The following is a 27614-nucleotide window of genomic DNA, read 5'->3' as shown; positions in this document are numbered from 1 at the left end:
GGCTGCACACAAGAGGAGGCATTGCAGCCCCTCTCCGGCCAGGGCTGTGGAGCTGCTCTCTCACAGCCCTCCGCTTATGCTGCAGACTCCAACCAGAAGGCAGGGGTCCCCCCTAGCCTACCCGGAGCCCCCTTCTCCATTTTTGCAACCAGCCTCACCCTGGCTGGAACCACCTTCACCCTTCCTGGGGTTTGAACCACTGGACTATTATGCAAAATCGCTCTCTCCAGTGTCTCGACGATCTCCCTCCCCCAGACGCAGAGGGTATGCACCAAGGGAGTGGTCTAGGTCACCCTCCCAAGAACAGTGCCTATACTGCCATAGTCGCCCCTACCACGCGGGGCATAGACACCATCGGCAATCTACTAGGGAAAGATCCCCACAGACGATCCCGTACCCCCAAGGGCAATCGCGACCGGGGACAGAGACTCAAGCATCTCAGGGGGGACTGGCTATGGAACCCCGAGACTTTCCCTCCCAAACCTCTAGCGAAAGGGTGTACCATCAACAGCAGGAACCGGAAGGGTCCAGAGAGACGTATCCCAGCGGTTCCTTCCTCTCCTCCCCGGACGAGGCTACGGCCCCGGGGGACGTCCATCCTCCGGACGATCTCAAACAGTTTCAAGAGCTGTTTAAGAGGGTGGCCTTCACGCAAGGCATCCAGACAGCAGAGGTGCAAGAGAAACACCATAAGCTCCTCAAAAATTTGAGACCTCCGGCCTCCTCCAGAGTAGCAATACCGCTTGATGAAGCGATCTTAGAGTCCGCCACTACGATATGGCAGACCCCTGCGACTATTCCGCCTGTCCAAAAGAGAGCGGATAAGAAATACTTCGTGCCGGCGAAGGGCATGGAGTTCCTGTTCAGCCACCCACAGCCAAATTCCTTGGTGGTGGAGTCGTCGCAACAAAGATCAAAGACATCTCAATTCAAGACAGGGGGAACAGACAAAGATGCCAAGAAGCTAGAGCTGTTCGGCAGAAAGGTCTACTCCTCCTCCACTTTAACGCTGCGCATGGCAAATTACGCAGCGCACTTAGCGAACCATAATTTCGACAACTATTCCAGGTTAACCTCCCTCATGGACTCGCTTCCAGAGGACAAAAAGCCGGTGCTCAAGGCCATAGTGCAAGAAGGCTACACGGCCTCGAGGACGGGAGTTCAGATCGCCCTGGACGTTGCGGACACAGCAGCACGTTCCACAGCAACGGCAGTGGTGATACAAAGGGAGTCTTGGCTCCAGACCTCGGGTATACTGAGGGATCTGCAGGCGAAGATAGTTGACCTTCCCTTCGACTCGCAGAAGCTGTTCGCTGAATCAACCGACTCGGTCCTTCATTCAAGTAAAGACTCAAGAGCCACACTCAGGACCCTGGGGATTTACACCCCTCCATACACAAAGAAAAGGTACTACCCTCAACAAAGACGGTACCAGTACCAGCAACAGCGCCCCCAGTACCACAGGGGTTACGAGCAAGGGCGACATCAACAGCACCAGCAGTACAGAACTCCCAGGCGACGTTCACAACAGAGCCGTGCGTCCTCGGGGCAGGGCCAAAGGCCACAAGTTTGACATACAGATCCAGGGCTGCGTCATCACTACCATCGCACAAGGTCATCTGAAGCAACTATTCCACCATCGCCTCCGACCATTCTACGACCAGTGGCAAAGGATCACCACAGACAAATGGGTGCTGGAGATCATAGCCACAGGGTACGCCATCCCCTTCCAGTCGCTCCCACCGTCACGACCTCCACCCAAGCCCCACCTCCAGGAGGCCTCCCACGTAGCGAGGCTCAGGCAGGAGGTGGACCATCTCATGCTCATAGGGGCGGTGGAAAGAGTGCCGGAGCAACTGCAAGGGAAAGGGTTCTACTCCAGGTACTTCCTCACGGAGAAAAAGACAGGAGGCTGGAGGCCCATCTTAGACCTTCGCGGCCTCAACAGGTACCTGCGCAAGCAACGTTTTCGGATGACCACAATCGCCTCCATCCTGGTTCGCAGCCCTCGATTTACAAGACGCGTACTTCCACATAACTATCCATCCGGCTCACCGGCGATTCCTCCGGTTCATGGTAGGCAACGAACACTTCCAATACAAGGTCCTACCGTTTGGCCTCTCCTCGGCCCCCAGAGTCTTCACCAAGACCTTGGCAGTGGTGTCAGCCTACCTGCACAGACAGGGGGTATTTATTTTCCCGTATCTGGACGACTGCCTGCTCAAAGGGGCCTCGAAGGGGGAGGTTCTGCGCATGATACGCGTCACAGCAAACACGTTCTCTTCACTCGGCCTGGTTATCAATCTGGCAAAATCAAAAATAGACCCCACACAGGACATAGAGTTCATAGGGGCTCGTATAAACTCGGTTACAGCGAGAGTATACCTACCAGAGACTCGCTTTCGGGCCATCGGTTCCCTGGTGCAGGTCATCACCTTCAGCCCTACGGTGCCGGTCTTGACGTGCTTGCAGCTGCTGGGCCACATGGCAGTGGCGACGTTCGTAGTACAGAACGCCAGGTTACACATGCGCAGCATGCAGCACTGGCTGGCGAGTGTATACAAACCGGCAGTACACACCGTTCACAGGGTGGTGTTGCCCACAGCCGGAGCGCGCAAATCCCTACAATGGTGGGTAAACCCCAGGAACCTGCTAACAGGGGTACCCTTCCACCAGCCGCAAATATCGGTTTTTGTCACTACAGATGCCTCCCTCATAGGGTGGGGAGCGCACATGGGCGAAGAGGTGACTCAAGGACTGTGGTCACCCACGGAACAGTCACTACACATAAATATACTGGAGCTCAGAGCAGTGTTCGACGCCTGCAGACACTTTCGAGACCGCATACAAGGCAAAGTCGTCGGGATCAGTACAGACAATACCTCCACCATGTTTTATATAAACAGGCAAGGAGGAGCTCGATCCCGTGCCTTATGCGCGGAACCAATCCGCTTATGGAACTGGTGCATCGCCAACAATATAATTTTGAAAGCCTCATACTTGCCGGGTGCGCACAACGTGAAGGCAGACCAGCTGAGCAGGCGTTTTGCACTCACACACGAGTGGCAGATCCGTCCCGATCTGCTACGGCCGATTTTCCACGCATGGGGTTTTCCCCAAATAGACCTGTTTGCCACTCAGCACAACAAGAAGTGCCCACGATTCTGCTCCAGGGCAGGACTGGGAAGGGGGTCCCTGGGGGACGCGTTCGCGATCCTGTGGAGGGGCCCCCTGCTTTATGCGTTTCCTCCTACAGTGCTGATCCACAAAGACTTGCAGAAAGCCAGGAGGGAAAGGGCCCGGATGATCCTGATAGTCCCAACGTGGGATCGACAACAGTGGTTCCCCCTACTCCTGCGCATGTCGGACTGTCCACCGATGCCTCTTCCGGTGGCGCCGGATCTGCTCACACAAGCCCAGGGGTCCATAGTGCACCCGCACCCCCAAAGCCTGCGACTGCAAGCGTGGTTAATCCATGGCTCAGCTCCCTAGAGAGCACATGCACAGTGGAAGTACAGCAAGTCCTAGAAAGTAGCAGGAAGACTTCCACCAGGAAGACCTACAAGCAAAAATGGACTCGCTTCACGGCTTGGTGTTCTACCAAACAGCTGGCCCCCCTTTTGGTGCCTATACCTACAATACTAGAGTATTTACTGGACCTCAAGAGAGGAGGACTCTCGCTATCCTCGTTGAAGGTCCACCTTGCCGCCATCTCGGCGTTCAGACATGAGGAGGAAGGGCACGCGGTGTTCGCCCACCCTATGGTTACCAGGTTCCTCAAAGGGTTGGTAAACCTATACCCCCCTCGGAAACCGATTCCACCTTCGTGGAACTTGGACCTGGTGCTTACCACGCTAATGGGACCACCGTTCGAGCCCTTGGCCACGGTTCCCCTCCGCCTCCTTACAATAAAGACGACCTTTCTTCTTGCAATTACGTCAGCTCGTAGGGTGAGCGAGCTCGCGGCAGTCATGGCAACGCCACCCTGCACTGTTTTTTCCAAGGAGGCGGTAACCATACGGCTGCATCCAGCCTTTGTTCCCAAAGTTTCTTCCAAGTTTCACATTAACGAACCTATTGTTCTACCCTCGTTTTATCCAAAGCCTCATAACTCCAACGAAGAGGCGCGCCTACACCTCCTGGACGTGAGGAGGGCGCTAGCCTTCTACGTAGACAGGACCAAGTCCTTCCGGAAGACGGATAGACTCCTAGTCTCCCTCACTCCCAAATCGAAAGGAGAAGGTCTCTCCTCGCAGAGAATCTCAAAGCACATTGTATCCTGCATAAAAATGTGCTACGAGCTCAAAAAGACTCCTTTATCGGCCACTTCCAGGGCTCATTCCACTAGGGCGGTGGCGGCATCAACAGCCTTTTTCAAGGGCGTTGCGTTAAAAGACATTTGCAGAGCGGCGACCTGGTCATCCTACGACACCTTCGCCAAACATTACGCCCTTCACAGGGTATTCCAAGAGGATACCCGTCTCTCTGCAGCGGTCCTCTCGGGGGCAAGCTGCACATAATCCGATTACCCACCTCCTATCTTGGGTTACTGCTGGGTAGTCACCTATTGTGGAGCACCCACAGGGACACTCGAAGAAGGAAGAGAAGTTACTCACCGTAGTAACGGTGGTTCTTCGAGATGTGTCCCCGTGGGTGCTCCACTACCTGCCCATCCTCCCCGCTTCGGATCTCTGTTAGTGTTTTGCAGGGGCACCCGAGGCGGTTGGTCGAGGAACTGGCGGGGACCGGATCGCGCACATGGCCAGGAGCGCGCAAGGGAGCGGCGCGCGCCGGCGCATGCGCGGTCTGGCAGAAACTGCTTGGAAGATCCGATCTGCGGCGCCGGGCAAGCCCGACACCTATTGTGGAGCACCCACGGGGACACATCTCGAAGAACCACCGTTACTACGGTGAGTAACTTGTCTTTCACTTCCCCAGAATACATGTTATATAAACAAGATATTAATCTTTTTTAATCTATAAGTAAATGGGGAAATTTAACGAGTCATCAAGCTAACTTTAATTCTCCCTTTGAATTTATATCCTAAATATTCTAATGAGTTTTTCGGGTAATCAGAACTGCCACATAACTAATTGAGCAGCTGTGTAAAAAGAAACAAAAACTAATACCTCTCAGAAGTTGGACAATTTGGAATGGAACCCTGTACATGCAGAAATTAGCAGTATCATTCCAAAACACAACAAGGCACTTACATGTAGAGGTTGTTCTGCTACTACCAGCATTCTGTGTTCTGCATATTTCCGAACATATTCATAAACATTCTGAGGGGTGACTGGTATATTTACACCATTGGAGATAAGTTCAACCTATGATGCAGTAGCAAAAGAAGAGAGAGAACATACAAACTAATATTTAAAGAGAAAAAGCAACATTTAAAACAAGAGTATCATTTCTATTAGTGAAAACAGTAAATATACTGTGGTGTTACATAGCTCTTAAAACAAGTTTTCAGTAAGTTAGCGGTTCAGACTTAGAACAATTAACTGAAGTTTTATATTGAAAGCCAGTCAGTGCAATGAAGCAGATAATCTGGGTATTGCGGATTTCTCATTTACCTTATATTAAACAGCCCATGAACAGGGTTCCCTCTAATTTTTTCCATCCATGTGCAGAATAAATTTTGTTATGTGCACTGAGGCATGTGTGGATTTGCATTACCATTAAAAACATATACTGCTGGCTGTGGGTACTTTGCTAATCAGCTGGATGGCATTTGCATTTCTTCTGGGCAGCCACCCAAGCATTCAGATTGGAGAGAACACTTTCCATATATATTAGGGGTGGGATATTCAAACACAACTCATTGACTCAGGAACACAAATCCCAAAGACTTTCAATGGACCTTGTGCACCTGAACTCTTATGCAGTTTAGAAAATCTCACCTTAAATATACAGTTAGGCGTGAGATGAGGCTGACATGCTATGAACAAGTAACATTAAACTGCAAAGTTAGCTTCAGATTGTACCTACCTGCCCTCCACCCTCCTCCTTGCACAAGTCTATTGCAAATGCTAAATCCATTGCTGCAAAAACAGCATCAGCATCAGTGCTCTGGGAGGCAAGGATAAGTTGCCGCAAGCTCTCATACATAACTGGATCGAAAAAGGCAAAGTCATGCCAGTTCACCTAAAAAAGGTAGATGTTTGAAATGTACCATTGTTTTTATAGTCAACCTAATGAGATCTAAAACTAATATAATATATACAGTAGGATAAATGCCATGTAATGAGGCACTTAAATACTTGTAAAGAATGGCAAAAAAAATTATGTAATTTCCATTTTTATCCTGTTTTTTTGAGGTGCCAGAACATACCACCAGGTTGAAGTGCACTGGTAAAACACAGAAGGTTGTAAAGCATTTACCTGCTATGAATGACTACAGAATTAGGCAATTGAACTCATGCAGTCAGCTCGTGTCAGAACAGACCTTGCTGGACTTTTCAACAGATTTTGAAAACAGGGTTGTGTCTCACCACTCTTGTTCCTATCACCACACTCCCTAAAACTCTGGAAGGAAGCTCACCTGCACCTTCACAGAAAGGAAGCTTCTTCCCAGCAGCTGTAGTAGGTTCCTTTACGTGGAGACGTTATTTGTGCCTAATAAGTTGCCCTTCTCACCATCAACATGCGGATATTTTGAACAGATTCTTGCATTTTTGGCCACACTCTGGTAGCCTCTGCTCTGTTGATTACTGGGCAGGAAAGGTAACCACTGGTACCTCTTGTGTCCTATCTAAGGCAGTACTTTGTGCACCCTCAAACGCAACTACAGGGTATTTTGGTGCTTCTCATTTTCCCGTGTTGCCCACTTCTCTACGGTCATCATGAGGGAGCCCTAAGCAGTTTTTCCTTAGATGGAGCAGGGAGAACAACCTTCTGTTCTGGAAAGGGGTTGGGGGTGTTGTTGTGCATCCCATAGCCTCTGACTCCTTTATTACCATTCCTGTGCCCCTCTTGTTAAAATCACTTCCATCTTGAGCAACAACTGGCTCAGGAGGGTTTTTTTTTTTTCCTTTCTTTTTTTTTCTTTTTGTTTTGTTTTGTTTAACAAAGTCAGAGCCAGGAATAATGTAAACTTTTTAGTTGACTGAACCACACATCATATTTAGAGGTATACTGACAAAGGATGACTAAAAGGTGATCATGCAACAAAAGAGTTGAAACCGGAAATTGCTGTACTGTATTTATAGTTTATGCGTATATCTGAAGCAGAATTTGAAATCTTATTTTAAGAGTCTCTCAATTGTTAAACAAAATACCTTCTGTAAACAGTAACATAGAAAGAGTAGGAAAGAACTAAGCTACAATACTGGTTCTTCACCTTCACGAGCAGAAAAGGCATAGAAGCTCAAACCTCTTCCCCCACCCAGAAGGTTTTTTTTTTTTTAAGATAGCATATTAAGCTGTTGGAAACTCTCCTCAGTCAATTCTTTGACATCCATTGGACAAACTCAGTTTAGTTGTAAAACTACAAAAAAATCACAACTGTTTTAATTAAATGTCAAACAAGCCCAGTGTCTACATCAAAACATGTACTGTGTTTTTAAAACAAAAAAAAAAAAAAATGAAGGTAATTTAGACTTCTGCAATGAGCTTACTTTTCTGCCCAGAAGAACTTTGATAACATGTCTGTTTAATGTGATGGGACATAATTCATTCTGCAGCAAGCATAACCCTAGAATTCTGAGAACAGAAAGAGTTATTGTTAGAAAAAGTGCAAAAGGAAATGGTTAAAACATCAGTGGTATTCAAAAGAGTTTCCCGAACATTTGAAAAAGAAAAAAAGTTAACTCTGGAATTCAGGGTTGCAAAAACAGTCAGTGAGTTATTTTAAGAGCACAAATGTTGGTCACAAGCCTTAGTCTGAAGCACATGATCTAACAAAGGAACACTGTGATCTACTGACAGATGTCAAAAATCAACCTTCAGTCACGTATGTTTTCAGCGAAACTAAAGCAATATGGCAGGAAGACAACACCAGGCCCTATAATATAATCAGAACTCAAAATTCATCTTTACTAGAGGAAATGATGTAACTGAAGGACTTAATCCTAACCCACAATACATTATTATTCTGCCCCCATCAACACAGTATTAAGAACCTTTTAAGTAGCACATTAGGCAACATGACTCTGGAGGCTGCTACACTACCATGGTCCCATCAGAGGGGCCATGGTAGTGAAGCAACTCAAAGCAAGCTAATGAGGTGCTGACATGCATATTCAGTGCCTTATTAGCATAACGGCAGCCGCACAAACAAACATTGATTTTCAGATTGACAGTGAAGATGGGGGCAATTTCAAAATAAGTGCCCTGCTTCAACATTCCCTTACTCCAATCTAGTTCTGTGCGAGTAAGGGAAAGTCAAAGCAGGGCGCTTATTTCGAAGCTGCCCCTATTGTCATTGTTAATCTGATAATCAATGTTTGTTTGCATGGCTGACATTATGCTAATGAGGTGCTGAATATGCATGTCAGCACCTCATTAGCTTGCTTCGAATTGCCTCATTACCATGGCCCCTCCCACTGGACCATGGTAGTGTAGCAGCTGCCTAAGTTCTGTCATATGTGACATATTCTGTGTCTCATGCACTTCCCAGAGGGAGAACTGTGCATGTAGTGTAGTGTTTTTACATACTACTGTGCATTTATGTCAGAGAAAAGGTGAAAGAAGAGCACCTTGCATTTGGAGTAGAACATGGTGAGGTTTGTGATGGTCCTCAGCTTGTGACCCGTATGTGAGAAAGCTTGTCTCCTGCACAGATAAGCTTTATCTTTCTGGTAGAAGGTTTAACTGTGTCAGAGAAGCGGAGCTGTTGATTAGAGTCCTCATCCTGGTTCTTGAGAAGGTCATTTTAAACGTTTTGGGCCCAGCACACTAAACTCCTCAAAGGTAAAGAATGAGACCTTGAACTATATTCCATAGTCTCTAGAAAGCTAATGTATAGCACAGAGACCAGGTCCAATTCAAAGTAGCCAGCTGTGCTAAGTGTAAGGCTCTGTACTATCTGGAATTTCTCCAGATACTGGTGACTTTGTACACAGGTAAACTGCTCTGCTACCATCCAGACAGGAGGTGAAGGCATAAATAAGAACACATGAGAACTTGCCTTGAGAAGTCCAATGTCTTTGGAGTGAGCAGAGTTCTATTTGATACGTGCCTTCTTTTCTTGGGAAGAGAAGGCCTTGTCTTTCAAGTCAGTGCCCAACCACACAACAAGGATCCCAGAGTCCATCTAAGCTAACAAGTTGTTTGTGGAAACACAGCTTGAGAGCCTATTCTGTAGGGTCTTACTAACGCGGGCAATGCTGATTGTTGTGATGTCCTGCAAGGATGCTCAACTGTTTGTTTAAGGAATGTCTGGCTATAATATATTCCAGACAGACCTCATACTAGACTAAGGTAATGGGCAAGGAGAGACCAGGAACGATTTCAGGGTCTCATACTTTTGAACTTAAGAGTCCATAGTGACTTCTGAACATAGATATCAAAGCCAAACACTACTGTCTACTCTGCTGGCTGTGCACATCCAAGTTACACAATGTGGATGGTACTGGGGCATTTTAAGGTTCTGCTTCTCTGACATACTTGCAAAATAAAAAGGGTCAGCAAAAGCAAAAGCACAGAGTTATATGTTTCAACTTAAGAAATCAGTAAAATAGTAGCCCTTGACAGAAAGTTTACCTTCTCAGAGACCACAAGACATGGGACCTGAAATGCCAATTAAGTCTGATGCTCTAAATTTATTCTTCTCTCAGCACAGACTCAGATACACATTAACAGGTTCCAGTAGAAATTCTAACAGGAACTGATGATTTTTGGCATGATTTAATCGACTGAGGTGTTCAAGAACCCCCATATGACTTCATGCTAGGAGTGCAAACCCAAGATCAGGGAACTCTACTGCAGCTTTTATTTTTGGAGAAATATAAAAACTATCAGAATAATTGAAATGAAAATAAGAGGAAAAAAACCTAGCAAAGTAGCTTAATATTGTACCTGCCAATGTTTCTGAAACAATTCAACCTCGCCTCTGTGTTTTTGCCAGGCCTTGGAGTATAAAAACCTCGTTTCCCAGGTTGGTAGAATAGTGGTGCATTATCATCAGCATCATCTGTATCATCTAATTCCATGTCCACCACACTGCGACTGGAGCCGTGTCGCTTTCTGTTTTCCTGGTACAAAAGATTAAGACGCTAAATTAGAATTCCAGTTAAAAAACATCTATCCTAATTTTTGTTAATCACTGAATTCTGAAACTTGATCACTACTAGACTCAGATTTTTAGGTCTTCCCATTTCAAAAGACATAATATTTGTCAATAGTGGATTTTTAAATAATTGAGCAGCCTTTTTTTTTTTTAAATATATAATAAATTTAAACAGGAGATTCCTTCAGCAAACAATCAGTAAAATAAAGCCTTCGTTTTATGTGACAAGGGGAAATAACTGAGGCAAAATGGCAGGTCACTTAATGGAGCAACCTTTTTTTTAAATTCATACAACCTTCTGTGGCGAAACAACATAAACTGATCTTAAATATCTTTCAGTTCATACACTGAACCCAGTGCAAAACAAATTCCTTACCTGTACCTTATCTGAGGAGTCTAGCAACCCAAGATCCAGGATACTGTCAGCTCCGTTCTCCCTGGAGGGATAAAGGAGAAAAGAGGAAAACCAAGATTTAGCAGCACTATTATTAATTGTCAGATTCTAAGCTGGAACACAAAAAGTTGTATTTTTTTTTTAATGAAAAGTCAAAAAAATAATACTAGAGGTGATTCTAAAAAATAACTTAGTAAAGAAAAATTTGAAATGAACTAGACTGCCAGTTATTTAGTATGTATTTATATAAACTGACTTTCCTCAAACAAACAATCTCTGCAGACAGCTAAAAGGAACAGTACAAGCCATTGTAACAGAGTTCTGAAAACAAACCATGTGACATCCAGTTTCTTGCCAATTTGGTTTTAAAGCAAAACACAAAGAAGAATATTGCATTTTTTTTTTATTATAGTGGGTCCCCAGAGCTCTAACAAATCTAATGTCCCTGTTGTGCGAAGCACTGTACATACAAAATGTAGCATCTTGCCTCTAGGCTATCACACATGCCCTCTCTTTTTTTTTTTTGGCGGGGGGGAATGCATGTTGATAAGGCAGTTCAAAGGATGCTAATGAGGCACTCACATGAATATGCAGCACCTCATTGGCATAACTGCAGGTGTGCACAATTCGAAAATGCCACTTCAGAATGCACTCCAACAGTGTAGACACGGGCCTTTTGAAAGGACCCTCCCACCCAACTTCAAAAGCCCCTTCTTCCTAAAGTCAAACAGGACAAAGGGGCTTTTGAAGTCAGGGGGTCCTTTCAAAATGTGCACGGATGCCATTATGCTAAAGAGGCACTGCATATTCATGTCAGTACCTCATTAGCATCTGCCAAACTGCCTCATTAACATGCTCCCTCCAAAAGGAGGGGGCATGTGTAGACACAGCCACAGAATTTACACTCTAAATAGACAAGGTAGACCGTCTCTAGAAAACATTGGTAGGCAGAAAAAGAAATACTTTTTCATTTTCCAAGTGGGAAACTGGGGGTACTAGTATTATGTGACCTGCCTAAGGCAAATAGGACAACAACAGAACAAGGACCTGAACCCCAAACCTGCTGGCTCCTAGATTGCTGTCTGACCCCCATGACCAGCCTCTCCCTTTTACGTGAAACCTTATTTAATCCTTTACCTTCCATGTGCAATAATAAGTTCCATTGCTTCATCAACTCTTGCTCTCAGAGAATCTTCGCTTGCTAGTAACAGAAGCAACTGAGCAGGGGACAACTCCAGGAGCATACCTGTGATTTTGCTCGCAAATGCCTGGAAATAAGAGTTCAAGATCTTACTGCCCATCATTCCTTCAGTGCATTCACTCTCAAATATGATTATATGAGAGTCTTCATCCCTTAACACATACAAGATTTAAAATGAATTTAGTGAGCCAAACTGTAGAAACACAAACTAGAGAAAGTCACAAAAGAGACACAAAAATACCATCATAGAATTCAACTATTCTAATCAGTCATGAATTTCACAAGTGAAGGATAAAGAAAAAAATTCTTAAATGAAAGATACTGATAGCAACAACAATAGCCTTAAGTGTACTGCACAGATAGGTCTTACTGGTTGCATTGCTTGTACGCGAGGGTAAAGCCTTTCTCCAAGGGCTTGTCGATGTGCTGGAAGAGGATCAGGATCATCACTAGGATTTCCTTCTGATGCTGGTCTAAAGGGCCTTGTGTCAATGGAAAGCTGTCGTCTAAAGTCCCTTTAAAAATGACAGTTTACATGCCTTTAGGTTTCTATTTTTGAAATGAGGTAACAATGTGTTAGTTGCAAATGAGAAACACAAAGCTCTTCAACATCATCATTTATGTACAGATAAAATAGTATGGGCCAGTTTTCTGCAACTGCAGCATTCCACATAGTTAATTGGATATAAAGGTTTGGGACAGACAGAAAGTTGAGTTGTGTCAGTCTTTTGGGGAACAAGGCGGGCAAACCACCAGCTAACAACGGTGTCGTCTGTAATATTTTTCTTGTCTTGGCTATATAAGAAGTGTTAGTACTGCAATGACTGGAGTGATTTGGGAGATGGGGTTGAATAACGGTCTAATGACCAAAACAGGCTTATTCATTGCAGCATATATTTATGTATCAAAATCTCAAAATTTGAGTTGGAAGTTATTCAGTCAGTCCTCTACTGACATTTGCTTAATAAATTTGTCAATCCTCTGAGTCTGAAGAAAGGAGACTCCAAATTTTAGGAGAGGATATTCATCTATTTTCAATGGTTCTAAAACAGGGTTGGTCAATCATTTTTGGGGTAAGGTGCCACTGACTCACAGAAAAATCACCTGGTGGCCAGACAAATGAGAATAAAAACATATCCTCAGTGACCCGCCCCACAAGCAATGTTCCCTCTAAATTTTCCATCCATGCACAGAATAAATTTTCTTATGTGCACTGAGGCATGTGTGAATGTGCACCACCAGCAGAAAGACATGCTGCTGGCTTGGAGTGCTCTTCTGATCAGCTGGGCAGCACCTGACTCTCTCTTCTGGGTGGCCACCCACATGCTCAGCTTACAGGGAACACTGTCCCCAAGCAAAAAAGGGGACAATTGTGGCCCCCACCTAAGAAGCATTAAAAAAGGGGGAGACACTTCACTCCCCTGGTGCTCCATCTGCTTGGTCAGGGTGGGAGACATCGAGGCTCAGGGCTGGATTATCTCCTTCTGGGTATTCCCAGTGTTACCATTCCCCAGGAGGGGGAGCGGGAATGGCACCAGCACAGCTGCTTCCTCCCCCGCTATTCCTGGCCTCTCTTTCTTTGTCTGTAGTTATTTATGCACACTCCCCTCCAAAGTACATATGTCACCACCCAGCTCTGAAGGCAGGGCAGAGAGCAGCAGCTGCTGGCTTAATGCCAAGTTCTGAATGCAACGCCACACTGCAAGCAAGGGGGCAATGTGAAAAATGCTACTTGTCAATATCACTTTTCCCAGCAAAATTAGTGTCCTATTACCACCTTACTTCTGTGATGCTTCTGCCACCCTGGGACTGATAGCCAGAGCCCCACTGCCTCTGAGTCCATATGGCAAGGCTTGAGTTGTTGGCTCCACAACTGTCCTCTTTATCCTTTCAGGTGTGTATAGTCCTTCTGCAAAAGTTCCAACTGCGAGGGGCCAACAACCAGAGCTCTTAAAACACCGAAACCAAAACATTCTGCTTGTGCCTCTCGAGAGACCCTCCCCATCATCTGAGAACTGCAGATCTGTGTCATAAAATACCCATGACTAAGGCATAAATTACAGATCAATCACATACCTATCCCTGTCTCTCCGAGAACCAGCTCGTAAGCCACTACTTCTCCTCATTTCCCTCTCTCGCTCCCTCTCCCGATCTCGCTCCCCTCTATTTCGCAATCTCTGCATCAGACCTGGAAAGGAAAACAAAAACCATTTTAAACTTCTCATACAGCTGTACTTCAAACTCTAAATCACAGAGCTTGTGGAGCACAATTTCAGTGGACTGGATGGCTTAGCTAGCGGATGGAATGGGATTCTAAACTTCAGCTCTAAATCACTCACCAATCACTGGTTTGCAATTCAACCCACCTGAGGCTATGTCCACACTAGCCCTGAAGATCAACCCTGAGTGGGGTCTGGTAGGGATGCACAAAACTGACCTCTCAGGGGTCGCAGTTGACTCCGTACTCCTCACAAGTTGCAAGGAATAGGGGAGGTTGACAGCATAACTCTCCTGCCGGCCTTCTTCAATAAGGGCAGTCAGATAAGCCAAGTGCACCTACATCGATTCTAACTTTGCAACTGTCATTGCTAGAACTGAATATCTACAGTTAACTTATTTTGCATAGTGTAGACAAAGCCTCAAAAAAAAAAGGGACCACAACTGTGTTACTATCTAGTTATTTTATTTTACTACTTTGGAAAGTGCCATATGCATGCTTTCAAGTGCAAAGGAAGGGTCTTCTGTCACAGACTAGGTGATTAAGCTGTTTTAAATGGAGGCTTCCTGTTAAAGGATTAATCACTATTCTACGTATTTTAAGGCCTGGTCTGCAGTAAAGCATTAGACTGACATAAGGCAGCTTACACACTACTACCTTGCTTCCAACAATACAATTGCCATATTACACTGATGGAGTAAGTTGGACTCCCCAAGAGGTGCAGGGTTTAAGCTGATGTTAAGGTGACTCTTACATCTACTGGCTGTCATTCTTGTCAATTTCTGGGCTGCTGGCTCTCCAGCAGGGCAGCTGGCCTGGTCTCTGCTCCAAACTGGACAGCCACCCAGGCTCCGCATTCCCAGCAGGAAGTGGAGAGGAGTCTGTTGTGGCTTCTAGTAGGGGATCAGGGAGCAGATGAGGTGCAGGGGCAGCTGGGTTTCCCGCAGTGAGCTGGGCACAGAGCTGAGAGCTGAGGCTCCAACTCTTCCCCCTCCCCACCCTCTTAAATTGGTGGAAGCACTCCTGGTGAGGAGACACACCAACAACAGGCAGTCAGTGGACATGAATCACCACAGTGATTACTGCAGTGGTTGTAAGTCAAACTAACATAGGTTGATTTATGTTTATAGTGTATAGATGCTCCAAGAGCCTTTACAATATTGGGATTAGGCAGAAACAGCAGTTATGGAGATGGAACAAGGATTAATGCACACACATCGCCCGTGAAAAAACTAGTTTCTACAGAAGCTGAACTAAATTTCTACAAGAGAAGTCCTGTTAGAGCATACTGCTTCACTCACATCTGAGGGATGAAGTGGGACTGGCTGAGATGGTCATGGGCTATATGGAGCCTTTCATATTTCAGTTGTTTATGACCATATTGGCAATGTCTAAATATAGTAGAACGTCAACTAGCCATAAGTATGTTCCTATAGTTTTCATGTGATTCTAAGAGGAAAGTGCCTATCTCACAAAAAGCAGATTTACTGAGCAAATGTTTAGAACAAATCGAAAGCAAAGGCAAGTTTAACAGTATAGTGGCTCTGGGGATCAAGAGAAGCTTAAATGGAAAACGAGCAAGCAAGCAAAGTTCAAAAGCGAGTACATCAGTCTCCTTCTGGGCAATTTTGGTCAAGAGGCCAAAGAGTGAATGGGTGTATTCTTTCAAAGTGAAGGACGTTCTTTCAGGTCAAGGCTGAGGCACGTTTCAGGGCATCAAGAAAAGTTATCTCCACCAGATATTTAGCCATCTTTCTAGTTTTCCTAATGGATAACTTTTAGCTCCCTGCTGACGTAAGAGTTAATACTCCACTGTGTAAAGCATGTCCAGCATTATCCCTCATGGTAGCCACGGAACACCTTCTCTATGGTACTTACTAGTATGCGTACCCTTGTTGGCATTCTGGATGCAGTCTAGGTTTGGCAGTTTTTCATTTGATAAAAAAGCCTGTGCAATGGCAGTATAAAAGCTTCGTGCCACACCACTGCCTTCTCCAGGCTCATCCTTAAATGTAACTTTTACTCTGTGCACAGCCATTGGAGTCGTAGCACATCTGCGACCAAAATGATTGTTGAGCTGCCTCATCGTCTGCTGAATTAGAAGATCTCTATCTCGATCGACCTAGGAAATATATAGGCTAAATCAATGGTTCTCAAACTTTTTGGCTTCACACTCCCATTTTGATTTTTGAAAAACCCTTGTGCCCCCACACCTCTTCTTTACCATCATCCAACCCCTCTTTTAATTAAAAAAATCAATTTGTAATTTAAAATAAACATAAAATATTGACATAAAAATATTTAAAATTAAAAATAAGCACAAATAGTTTTTCTTCGCCCAAAAATTTAACAAAAATGTAATTTAACACCAGAAACAACAGAAACAAATGAATTTAATGTGAAAGTTGATGCTGCATTGTCTTCATAAGTTGGGAAATCCCAAGAGACTGGCTATGGGCCAACCAGACTAATGGCACAGGCACCACCTTGTGGGTACTTGGCGCAGTCCAAGCTGGCCAGCCACCTGAGCCCCCGTGCTGCCAGGGCCAACCGCTCAAACCATATGCCCAAGCCCCTGTGCTGTCGGTGCCAGTTGCCCACCTGCCCGCCCACCAGCCGCCCAAACCGCCGACCAGCCAGCCATAGGCCAGCTGCCCAAGACCCCCCACCCCATGCTCTTGGGGCCAGCCACCCAGCTGCCCACCCACCATTAAGCTAGATGCCTTAGACACCCACCCAAGCCCCCGGGCTGCTAGGGCCAGCTGCCCGCTCAAGCCCTGCGCTGCCAGGGCCAGCCGCCCACCCATCCGCCAGCCGCTGCCTGAGCTGCCTCCCTGAACCCCATCCTGCTGGAGCCAGCCACCCACACCCCCAGGGCCAGATGCCCAAGCTCCCCGCCCAAGCCCCAGTAATGCTGGGCCCAGCTGCCCGAGCTGCCCTCCCAAGCCACAGGCCAGCCACCTGCCTGACCCCCCTTCTTTCTTGCAAAACCAGGTACTGCTAGCCCCCCATCTAACCCCCCAATTCCCCCTCCCCACCCACATTCACTCACCTTTGCAGGAGGCCGCTAGCTCCACATGGGCCTTCTCCAGTTGTCTGCTTTTTATAATAGCTGCACCAAGCTGCCCACATGAAATGGCAGGGGCTGAGAGCCAGAAGCAAGGGCCAGCCCTTTCTTGGGGTGGAGAGAATGATGAGGGGGTCTGAGTCACCCCCACAGGTTTGGGAAACCATGGACTAAATGAAGTGTCTACCCATCTGTACTGGTTGCCATAGCAACAGATCAAATATTAATTTCAGCTTCTAATGTTAGTTCAAGAGGACTTTCCATATTTTTGAGTAAAGGTTCCATGGAATATTATGATTAGGAGTCATCCCTGAAAGGAGGGCTCCATAACACTACGTAGTAATTACAACACAATGCACTGGAATCCCAGCTTCAGAGTGTTGCAAAATGTTTGCTTTTAGATTTTGAAACAAAATTACTGAAGAAAAAAATTAGTGTAATGTAATATACAACATACAAAACTATATCCTGATGCTTTCATTCCATTCAACTTCTAAGTAAATTATAAATCAGAAAATAAAACCAGTATTTTACCTCCAATGTTAAATCCCTGGATTGTTGGTTCCTAAGTTTTTCCATTTCTCTGCGGAATTTTGATTCTTTTACTTCAAAACCACCTAATTCTGTCAAGATCTTAAAAAGAAATAAATAAATCAGCTGTAGAACAGTGGTACCCAAACTTTTCGACATCACTCCCCCCGCCTTTTAGATTTTTGAGAAACCCTCACAACCACCGCTTCTTTATCATCATCCAACCCCCCTTTAACAAAAAATTCAATTCGTACCCCTGCAAGTTTAAAGGAAAAAATTTGTGTTTCATGGTATAAAATTTTAAAGTTATTTATTTATTTAATTTATTTACAGCTGTGATCTCCAATCTCTCAAGATCACTTTTTAAATGTCAGGGCAAGCCTCAAGACCCACCCCTTTCTTGAGGCCCTGCCCTCTGTGTTCCCCTTTTCTCCATTATTTGCTGTGTCCAGCCCTTACTCACTCTCACTGGGTTGTGACAGGAGATAGGGGTTCTGGGGTGGGAATGAGGGATTTGGGTGTTGGGAGGGGTGAAAGGTGGAAGCTCTGGGATGGAATTTGGGTGCAGGAAGAGGTGGAGAAGGTGCTGCTGGCTCTGGGAGGGGGCTGCACGCTGGAGAGTGTTGGGGAACTGAGCAAACCACAGGCTTGTGGATGTGAGGGTGCAGGAGTTCAGGCTGGCAGGTATGAAGGGCTCAGGACACAGATGTGCAGTGTGTGGATTGTGCAGTAGTGTTGTGGCAGAAGACTGGGGAAGTGAGAGGCTCAGAAAAGGGGGTTCTGCTGAGGACTGAGGTCTGTGTGGGGTGCAGGGGTGTTATGATGCTGTGGCCAGGTAGGGACTTGTTGGCCAGGCTTCATTTTTAAATAAATATGTCCAACACAAATGCTTCAGCATAGTCTTTATTTATGGGAGGGGCGGGGAACCTGTTCTGGGTCAGGGGTCACTGAGCCACAGAAAAGTAAAAGTCAGGGACCACACAAGTGAGATGCCAAAAAAAAAAAACAAAAAAACCCCCACCCTGCAAGCCCCACTGATGTGGCCCCAACAGAGGCACCTCCCTCCTTGGCACCCCACTCCCATGTGGGGAAGGTAGGTAGGACTGAGGTCCAAGACCTCAGGCCAGATTAATTTTTCTGGGGTTCCAGGGTTAGTGGAATTTGTGGGCCCCTCTATACTCTGAGGTGGGGCCAAAAATGAGGGATCCTGTGTCCAGGACAGGGCTGCCAGTGAGTGGGACAGGAAAAGGGTGCAGAATCTGGGTGGAAAATAAGGTACAGGAGCAAGCTAGGGGTAGGTGTCTGGCCAGGAGGCAGGGTACTCATGGGAGTCTGGGCAAGGGGAGGGGACAGCTCAGCTGGTACCTGGGCGTCCCACAGCTGTGTGCCAGGTCTAGGGTCTCAGGACGTGTGCGCACTGCTTCCCCTCCCCAAACAACCGGCAAGTTTCCTGAAAACCAGGGTCTGTAGCCTGCCAGCCACTTCCTCCCACCAGCCACCTTACCGCATGGCGGGTATTGGGGGAGTAAGAGTCCCAGGTCCATGCCAGCTCCAGCTGCTCAGGCAGTGCACGGCTAGTGTGGGGAGCAAAGAACAGTGCACACACTGCCTGAGCAGTTGGCGTTGGTGCAGACCCAGAGCTCCTACTCCCCCTCTGCACCCTGTGCAGGAAGGCAGCAGGTGGAAGGAAGTTGCTGGTGGGCAACAGACCCTGCTTTTCAGGAAACGCGCCAGCTGTCTGGGGAGGGGAAGCAGCACATGCGCTTCCTGAGATGCTGGCTCTGCTGTGGAGCTGCGGGACTGCTGCAGGAAACTGGCTTTACCTCCATTTTTGCAGGAGGTAACACCAGCATGGGGCTCTTTCTTGGGGTGAGGGGGGCTGATGTGGGGATCTGGGTCACCTCATGCCTTCCCCCCTCCCCGCCAGAATGTCTTCACCACCCCCCCCGGGGGGCACACCTGCCAGTTTCAGAACCTATGCTGTACAACTGAATTACACAAATATTGCCTTCAACATAGAAAAGACATACCGATCCAGGCTCTGCTCCAACATCTTCCATGAACACTCGGCCAAACAACTCTAAAGAAAGGCGCCAACGTCCTAGCAACATATCGTGAGAAATAACCATTCCCATGAAGCTGCACTGAGGCCTAGTAGAACAGGGAGAGGAAAAAAAAAACAAACGAACTTGTAACACTGTAAAAATTCAAACACTAAGAACTGTGCATTTTTACTTCTGTTCAATCACGGCGGTCAGAAAAATTCCCTGATTTTGTGGCGTCTAGAAACAGGTGCTTCAGAATGCCTCATGTTCCAGTTTGAAGTGAAAGTTCAAAGGTAAAGGGGCTCAGATACAAAACCTAAAATCCTCTGTTGTAAGAACTAGACAAAATTTAATCTAAGTGGCACTGTAAATAATTATGACAGCCACCATCTACAAGAAAGGAGTTTTAAGAGAGAAAACTGAGAGCTACAATATGGGATATTACTTTGTTTTAAGTGCACCTGAAAAATAGAGCTCAGATATCAGCTAGCATGCCACTTACAGCATGTCTTTTCGGCTACATCTACACTACAAAATAAATTCAAATTTATTAGAATTGATTTTGTAACACGGGTTTTATAAATTCAAATTGGACTATCCTCACCTCCCTACAAATTGCCCACAAAGTCGACTTATTGCTGCCACACTATCCTCCAAACACTGACTGTTGTGGCAGTGGATTGTGGGAACCTATCCCACAGTCCCCTCAGCCCCATAGCATTCAAGGTGTTTTCACTGGTGCAGTATGGGAAAAAAACGCTTCGCAAGTGCCTGTGGGTATGTGATATCATCTTCCCACATTACACCGCACTGCCCTCATTCCCCTTCCTTTGGAAGCAAATGGCCATTTTTCCAGAAGAAAATAAAGCACCTACTTTCCCAAGTATGTCATGTCAACTGGTCCCTCAGCCATTTCTCCTACATCCCCCTTGAAACCACAGTATGGCATGAAAGAAACAAAGACTGGAAAGAAAGCATCAAAGACCACCAAATTAACTGAAATCTCTCGCTTTTATAACTGAATTATCAATGATTTTACCAAAAGCACCATGCGTCTGTTACTTCTCAACTGGCCCTCCAACCACTGTCCCCCTACCCCACTTTATTCCAGCAATACTATCCCTGAAATATTACAGAAACAATGCAAAGCTTGAAAAAAGAGGATAGGAAAGGTTCTGAAAAAAGACATTCCTTGCTGCATATGGGGAATGTGGAGTCTTATGTTGAAGGGCCAGTTGACATGGTCCCTTCAGTGTTGCTCAGGTGGGGGGGTGGGCTCCACTGGCTGTGCAGGGGCTAGCCCCCCTCACCGCATAAGTGGGGTATTGTGGGGTGTGGGGTCATTGGTTGAAGGCCAGTTGGAATGGTCCCTTTGGTGTTGCTCAGGCAGGGGTGACAAGTCCCTGAAATCTTTGCCACCAGGTGGTAGACTTCCCTCGGGTGGCAGTAAGCCCCCAAAAGCCTTCCCTGCCCTTGGAGCCCTCCCTGGGCAAGACGTGGTGCTGCCTGGCAGCATGGTCCGCAGTGAACAGCAGGTACATCCTTTTATCAGATTGGGGGCTAGCCATGTGATGTGGTTGGGCACGGGAAAGACCCCAACTGTGTGGTGCTAAGCGGGGGGCTGCCCCTGTACAAATGTAAACCACAGAAAAGACATTTCTCAGCATCTCATACAAGCATGACCCCCACAGTCTAGCTGCCACGTGGTGCAGTGGGTCAGGGGCTGGCGCTGCCACTGAAAAAAAAATCCGAGGGCTCAGCTTACAGAACCATGAACTCTATGTTGACGCTATCTTTAATGGGTAGCGAAGAAACAAAAAAAAAAAAAAGCTTCTCAGCCTCAGCAGAGCAGCGGAGATGGAAGCACCTAGAACAGACAACTGAGTCGCTTCTCATGGTGTTATAATATCACCATTAGTGCTGCCTAAAATTGACCTAATGGTATTTACAGTGAAGATGGTGACATTGTAAAAATCAAGCTAACTGCCTTAAATTCAATTTTATCACATAGTGTACACACAGCTTTAGTTAAGTAATACATGGGAGATGGAGTAGATAAGCTTTCACAAATTATTCATCATCACACCACACTCATGAGATACATCAGACCTTCCCAATAAAATAAGGCTGTGCCTAACATTTATTTTTAAAACAATGAAGACACCAGTAGTCCATTTTTTGCCTAATTTTTAAATCTTAACTCTCCAAAGAGATACCACTCTTCCAAAAATTCTGCTTGTTACATCTCGTCTCAGGGTACACTTTTTCAGGAAGCATGTAGAAGTCAAGAGTTTTACAGTTACACTATTACAAAAACTTAGTTTAGTTGACTTGTTCAATCTTATTCTAATGCTTTTCCCATTCACCATCTCCTCAGATGGACTGGTCCAAAAACTTCAGTTTTATTTTGTTCACCTTTTAGGAACTGTTTTGAATGAGTAGTATTAGAAATTGAATTTAAGAGCAAAAACCCTCATACCATCTAGACCTTTATTTTTTATCCTACCATACGCATAAGTTCTCTCTACCTTGTCTCAGCAGTGCCCCCTTGCAGATATACATTGTTAAAATTACCAGGGGACTGAGATTCCTTATTAAGGGATCTGCTTCCGATATACTTTAAAATATGGTATAATATTACTCATTATAAACAGTAAACATAATCAGCCATGAACACATATATTTAAACAACATATATTGATTATTTCACCATTTCAAGGACAATGTTTACTTGTGGATGGATAGAAATATTATTCAAACATAAAATGTATGGCGCTCTGACCTATGGTAATGAATCCTATGAATTATTTTGCTATGAAATATTTAGCCCTAAATTGATTATTAAAGTTGTTTTCAAATGTATGTACACACTCAGATACATTATTTCAGAATATGACAAGGGTGCACAATTTAGTTTCAATTAGGAGGTTTAACTTGCATGAACTGATAGGAAAAAATACGAGCAAAACTGCTGCATCCCTTAGTGTTCATTTCCACATTCATCCCTTTGAGGGCTTTTAAAAAAAACACAACAAAACAAATCCACATACATAGAGGAAATATTTTCTGGAAAACATAACATTTTTAGATGTAAACCAGCCTCCACTGCACACATTTCAACATTAAGAATTTGCTAGCTATATGTTTTCTGTTTTCATTCAAGGATGCTTTTAAAACATTGCTAAATTTGCATATAATTTTATGAGGTGTTTATAAAAGTCACTGGATCATGACTTTAGAGACCAAAATCCCATCTAGCAGACACAGCAACACAAACAGTGTGAGCACCAGTTAGTCCACCCTTCTTATGTACTCTATCTTCTCTTCTGGAGGGGACTAATAATGAAAGCTCTTCAGTCTCCACGTCCATCAAATGAGCGGCACACCCAGTTGTGACTCCCAGTACAGCTAGCAACAGTACCAATCCCAGAATGGAGCTTGACAACATAAAAAGTCAATTAATCCTCTGGATACAAACTACATTAAGTAGTAAAAAGCTTACAGTCCAGTTCACTCATCATTTTATCCACTCCTGTTCAATAGTCTGCACTACTTGGCATCCAACCAACTTTGAAATTGTTTCAGAAGTGTCCTGGATGTTTTGAAATCTCTCAAGTACTTCCAAGCAGCTTCTTATTAAAGGTTTGAAACACCTCATAAAATTATATGCAACTTTAGCAACATTTTACAGACTAATTCATTTCTACTTCTTGAGTACCTGAATGATGTAAGAGGCGGTCCTTCACTTTCTGTCAATCCTATTTCTGCCAGCAAGCTGCTTTTCAGCTGTGCTGCAAGATCATGAGCTGAGGGCCCTGGTTTTGAACTCTCAGATTCCTCTGTTGGCACATTTTGTTCCTCTCCTTCCTTCTTTTGTCGATTTTGCATGCTCATAACATTTTTTAAATTGGCTGCATAAGACATTTTGGTTGGAAGAACCTAAACAAGGAGATGTCATTTAATTACAGTTTAAAACAGACCATAAACTCTTATAGATTAGACATCCTGAAGTAAATGAAGAAAATGGAACACTGTCCTCCATGAACAGATAAACACGCTTCTAACAATTTCAGTGTTTGAAACTTTAAAGAACTTTTGATATAGAATTTTCATGCTGATTTTTTTAATTTATACAGAACTATACTTCATGTATGATAGACTTAGCCTGTCCACAGACCACATACTGCAGAATTTCAAGCACTAAAGCACTTCAAGATGGCATTACTTCTGGTTCTGGGTGATCTAAAACAGGATATTTAAGAGGTGGCAATTTTTACTTTATTAGCATTTAAATTAAATTTCTCAAAATTACTGTAGCCTAAAAAAACCCCCAACAACGCCGCACACATTTGATTACTAAAGGTATCAGTTTGATATAAAAACTGATTTTAATCAGGTACAAATGAATGTGCAAAACCATAATATTTAATATTTTACCAGGTTATTTCAGACCCACCACTACTCTAAAGTTATCTTCATGCTTTCACTTTGGTGAGGTAGTCACAACTGTCTTATTTGTTCTAAATGGACTAAAGTGTATTATTAGCTTTTGCAAGCCTCATGTTCTGAGATAACAAAATTCCTTTAATTGTACCTCAAGGCAGTTTCTGTCCACTGTCACCTCCATTAAGCATTTCCCATTGTTGGCAGAGGATGAATATAAACCCTGACTTGGACGGCCAAAGAGATCTTCTTTTCTAGCATTTGGCTGAAAATTAATAGAAGCATGCTGAGTAAATAATATACTTCAGTTAGAAATGAAAAACAAACTACAAGTACGTGTCCTCAGGCACACAGTCTCTGGTGTCACCTGTAGAAGATGTGGCTGGTCTGCCAGAGGGATGGCTTCTGCCAGAGGAACTTCAAACGGATTGGGTGGAATACAACCAAGGAATGTCATGGAGTCTGACCGTCGGAAGAATGGATGGTTTTGTCCTGTTTCTGCTGGGAGGGAGTCATCATCCTTGTCATTAAGTGTAGTACCTAAATATAAGAAAATTTTTCACTCTTAAATCCCACAGGAACGGTTATATAAACTTACCCTTAAGAGTACAATAAGAATATGAACTGTAGGATTTATAAGCCAAGAAACCAAAGTTGAAATTAAATACACTACAGCAGGCACGTCAAACTAAAAGCCTACCGAGGGCCCCCACAAATGAAAGTCGACAGCTCTCAGGGCCTCCAAAGAAAATGTACCTCTGTCGGAAAGCTGTGATTATTTATTATTATAGATTGGTATAATTTTACAGGGTTTTTTTTCAGGTTTTGGCTGCTTATTCTGAAGCTGCCCCCATCTTCACTGTTAATCTGGAAAAGTCTGTTTGCGCAGCTGCCATATGCTAATGAGGTGCTGAATATGCATGTTAGCGCCTCATTAGCCTGCTTCGAATTGCCTCATTACCATAGCACTTCCGATGGGAGAGAGCAGTCTAGCAGCAGCCTTAGTGTGAATATAATAAATTCTCAATTAAAATTTATGTAATACTTAATATATGAATGTTATTATTTTATAATTTTATTAACAGTTCATAACATTTGATGTGTAAAATTGTTTCTGCATACATAATAATTTTTAATTTAAATAAAAATGTAGCGTACTCTGCACCCCAGCCATCTTCCAAGCCCCAGAGCTGCGGGGGTTCCCCTGGCCCAGCTGGGCTCCCAGGGCTGCGTGCCCCAGCTGGCTCCCAGCCATGGGGCCACAAAAAAATTGAATCGGGCCACACCCCCAGCCCCTGGGCTACATGTTTGACATGCTGGTATAGAGGATCACACACTTCATCGTTTATGTAGGCTGAACTGGTGGGAGGGGCAAGAATACAGTCTTTATCCATAAAGCTGTAGTCATTTGATAGGATATTGCCAGTACACCTAAACATTATTGTTAAGGCCTCTGAGCTGTTCCTCTTCTCTTTGTTTTTTCTTGAAAGTGCCACGTAACGCTGCAGGCAGAAGAATGTGAACTGCAGCACAGTTATATCAGAGGTAGATCATCCAGTCACTCCTTCCATTCCCTCTAGTTATCCTAAACCAGGAGTTGGGAACGATTTTTTGGGTCAGTGGCCTCTGACCCCCCTCCCTCCCCCAAAAAATCAGTGGCCCCAGTAAAATCAGTAGGGGGCCACATAAAAATGAGAAGCAAAAAAAAAAAAAAAATCTACACACCCTCGGTGATACGGCTCCTAACAGAGACACCTCATGCTCCAGCACCTCAGGGAGGGTGGAGAAGGGGGAACTGAGGTTCAGGACTTCCCGCAGGCCAGATTAACTCTTCTGGAGGCCAGGGTGGAATCAAAAATGGATGCACTCAGGGTTCAGTGTGTGGCAAGCGGCTACTGGGGAGCAGGTGTGGGGACTGGGTGGGAGGGTGCAGAAGTGGGCTGGGGGTGGGTGTTTGGGGTCTGAGTGGGAGGGAGAGTTCAGGAGCAGGCTGGGGGAATCTGTGTGGGAGGTAAGGTAGATAAGTGGACTGGGGGCAGCAGTAGAGGGTTTTTTCAGGAGAGAGTGGAGGTAAGATATCTGGGCAGGAGGATGGTGCAGGAGCTGGTGTTGGGTGTTTGAGGCCTAGGTGGGAGGGAGGATGCAAGAAACAGGTTATGGGTGGGCAGTCTGGGTGGAAGGAAATAGGGAGAGAGGCATCAGACACCAACAGGTGCTGAGCCCACAGTTATTGATGATAATGAAGAGGAGGAGGAGGAGGAGGAGTCTGGGTGGGAGGGACAGTGCAGGAACAGGCTATAGGTGGAGGTTCAGACAGAAGGGGGTTCAGGAGTGAGCTGAGGTGAGAGGTAAGGTGAGAGGGAAGGTGCAAAAGTGGGTGGCATTCAGGAGGAGGCTGGAGCTGAGGGGTCTGGGCAACAGGGAGGGTGCAGGAGCAGGCCAGGGGGGGGGGGGCAGTCGGTTGGTATTCTCTCATACTAACTTTGATTTGTGTCATCATCATTTTCATGTTCTGAATCTTCATTGTCAAGACCCAGTTCCAAGAGCTCCCGAGTCCTTTAAGAAAATAAATCAGTCAGTCCTCTTCAAGAAATCATTGAGAAAGTATAACATTATCATGAAACAAAAGTGACAGAATACTTAATGTGTGATTAACTTCCCATACATGAAGCTCTCTGAAGATGCCGCTTTCTGAATGTTCGCATAGTTGGCCTTCACTGGGAGTTTACTCACAAAGTTGAAAAGTATTTCTTGACTACTCTCCAACTCTGTTCTCCCCATTTAACTGATGAACTTCTGCTTCTAACACCTAAATTGAGCCCTCACTTCAAAAATTCAATGATTTGGAAGGGGGTAGGGAGAAAGAGTTCAATTGCTTCACATGAAGAGGAATTGTAACTCCAAATAGGTTACAAAAAGGGGGTTTGCAATGGATGACTGGTCAGAGCCTCAGAAGTGGAGGTGGTTCATATTTCTAAAATCTTGGTAATGCTGAACAAAACATTATGGCTGTTCTTTCAAAAGGGTTACAGCTGAATAATGACTTACTAAATCTCTGAAACTTTACTACACAGAAGAAAAATAATACTTACCTTAATTCACTATTTTATCTTTAACAAAGTACTATTTTGGGAAGCAGGTGTGTCTCTGCTGCTGCCCAACTTGTGGCTGACTGATGAGTTTTCAACTCTAGTATTCGTAACTCTGACATTCTACTGTAATGTCTCCTCAGATGTCCCGCTCACATACCTTAACTAAGACCAATTACCTCCAGCCTCTGTACCCATTCTGTCCTCTACCTCTAAGCAGAGGCTGCCAAAAGTTTCAATTATTGCTCGTTTTGATCATGGTTTAGCTAGTATGAACACACTTTGGAAACTAGATAGAGACCAATACAAAACGCACTTCACGCAGGCCACTGAATTGCTATCTGATTGTAATAACTGACAGTGGCTAGATCTGAATTAGTAACCTAGAAGTGAA

At 45.0% G+C, this 27614-nt stretch overlaps 1 protein-coding gene across 1 annotated transcript in view; it reads right to left on the bottom strand.

Moving 5' to 3' along the window:
• UBR5 (ubiquitin protein ligase E3 component n-recognin 5) overlaps positions 1 to 27614 on the bottom strand; it is a 160812-nt gene that overhangs the window by 8388 nt on the left and 124810 nt on the right. Inside the window, exons 42-56 of the mRNA XM_074986831.1 lie at positions 26614 to 26687; positions 24499 to 24671; positions 24283 to 24396; positions 23407 to 23627; positions 19674 to 19794; positions 17647 to 17745; positions 15924 to 16167; positions 13904 to 14015; positions 12198 to 12342; positions 11764 to 11894; positions 10609 to 10669; positions 10022 to 10197; positions 7621 to 7705; positions 5993 to 6148; positions 5215 to 5328 (exon numbers count right to left, since the gene is read on the bottom strand). Coding sequence (XP_074842932.1) covers positions 5215 to 5328; positions 5993 to 6148; positions 7621 to 7705; positions 10022 to 10197; positions 10609 to 10669; positions 11764 to 11894; positions 12198 to 12342; positions 13904 to 14015; positions 15924 to 16167; positions 17647 to 17745; positions 19674 to 19794; positions 23407 to 23627; positions 24283 to 24396; positions 24499 to 24671; positions 26614 to 26687 — 2026 coding nt within the window. The remainder of the gene's footprint in view (positions 1 to 5214; positions 5329 to 5992; positions 6149 to 7620; positions 7706 to 10021; positions 10198 to 10608; positions 10670 to 11763; positions 11895 to 12197; positions 12343 to 13903; positions 14016 to 15923; positions 16168 to 17646; positions 17746 to 19673; positions 19795 to 23406; positions 23628 to 24282; positions 24397 to 24498; positions 24672 to 26613; positions 26688 to 27614) is intronic.

This window comes from Carettochelys insculpta, chromosome 2, assembly GCF_033958435.1.
Source record: "Carettochelys insculpta isolate YL-2023 chromosome 2, ASM3395843v1, whole genome shotgun sequence".
Lineage (NCBI taxonomy): Eukaryota > Metazoa > Chordata > Testudines > Carettochelyidae > Carettochelys > Carettochelys insculpta.
This window is presented reverse-complemented; position numbering and strand designations above follow the sequence as displayed.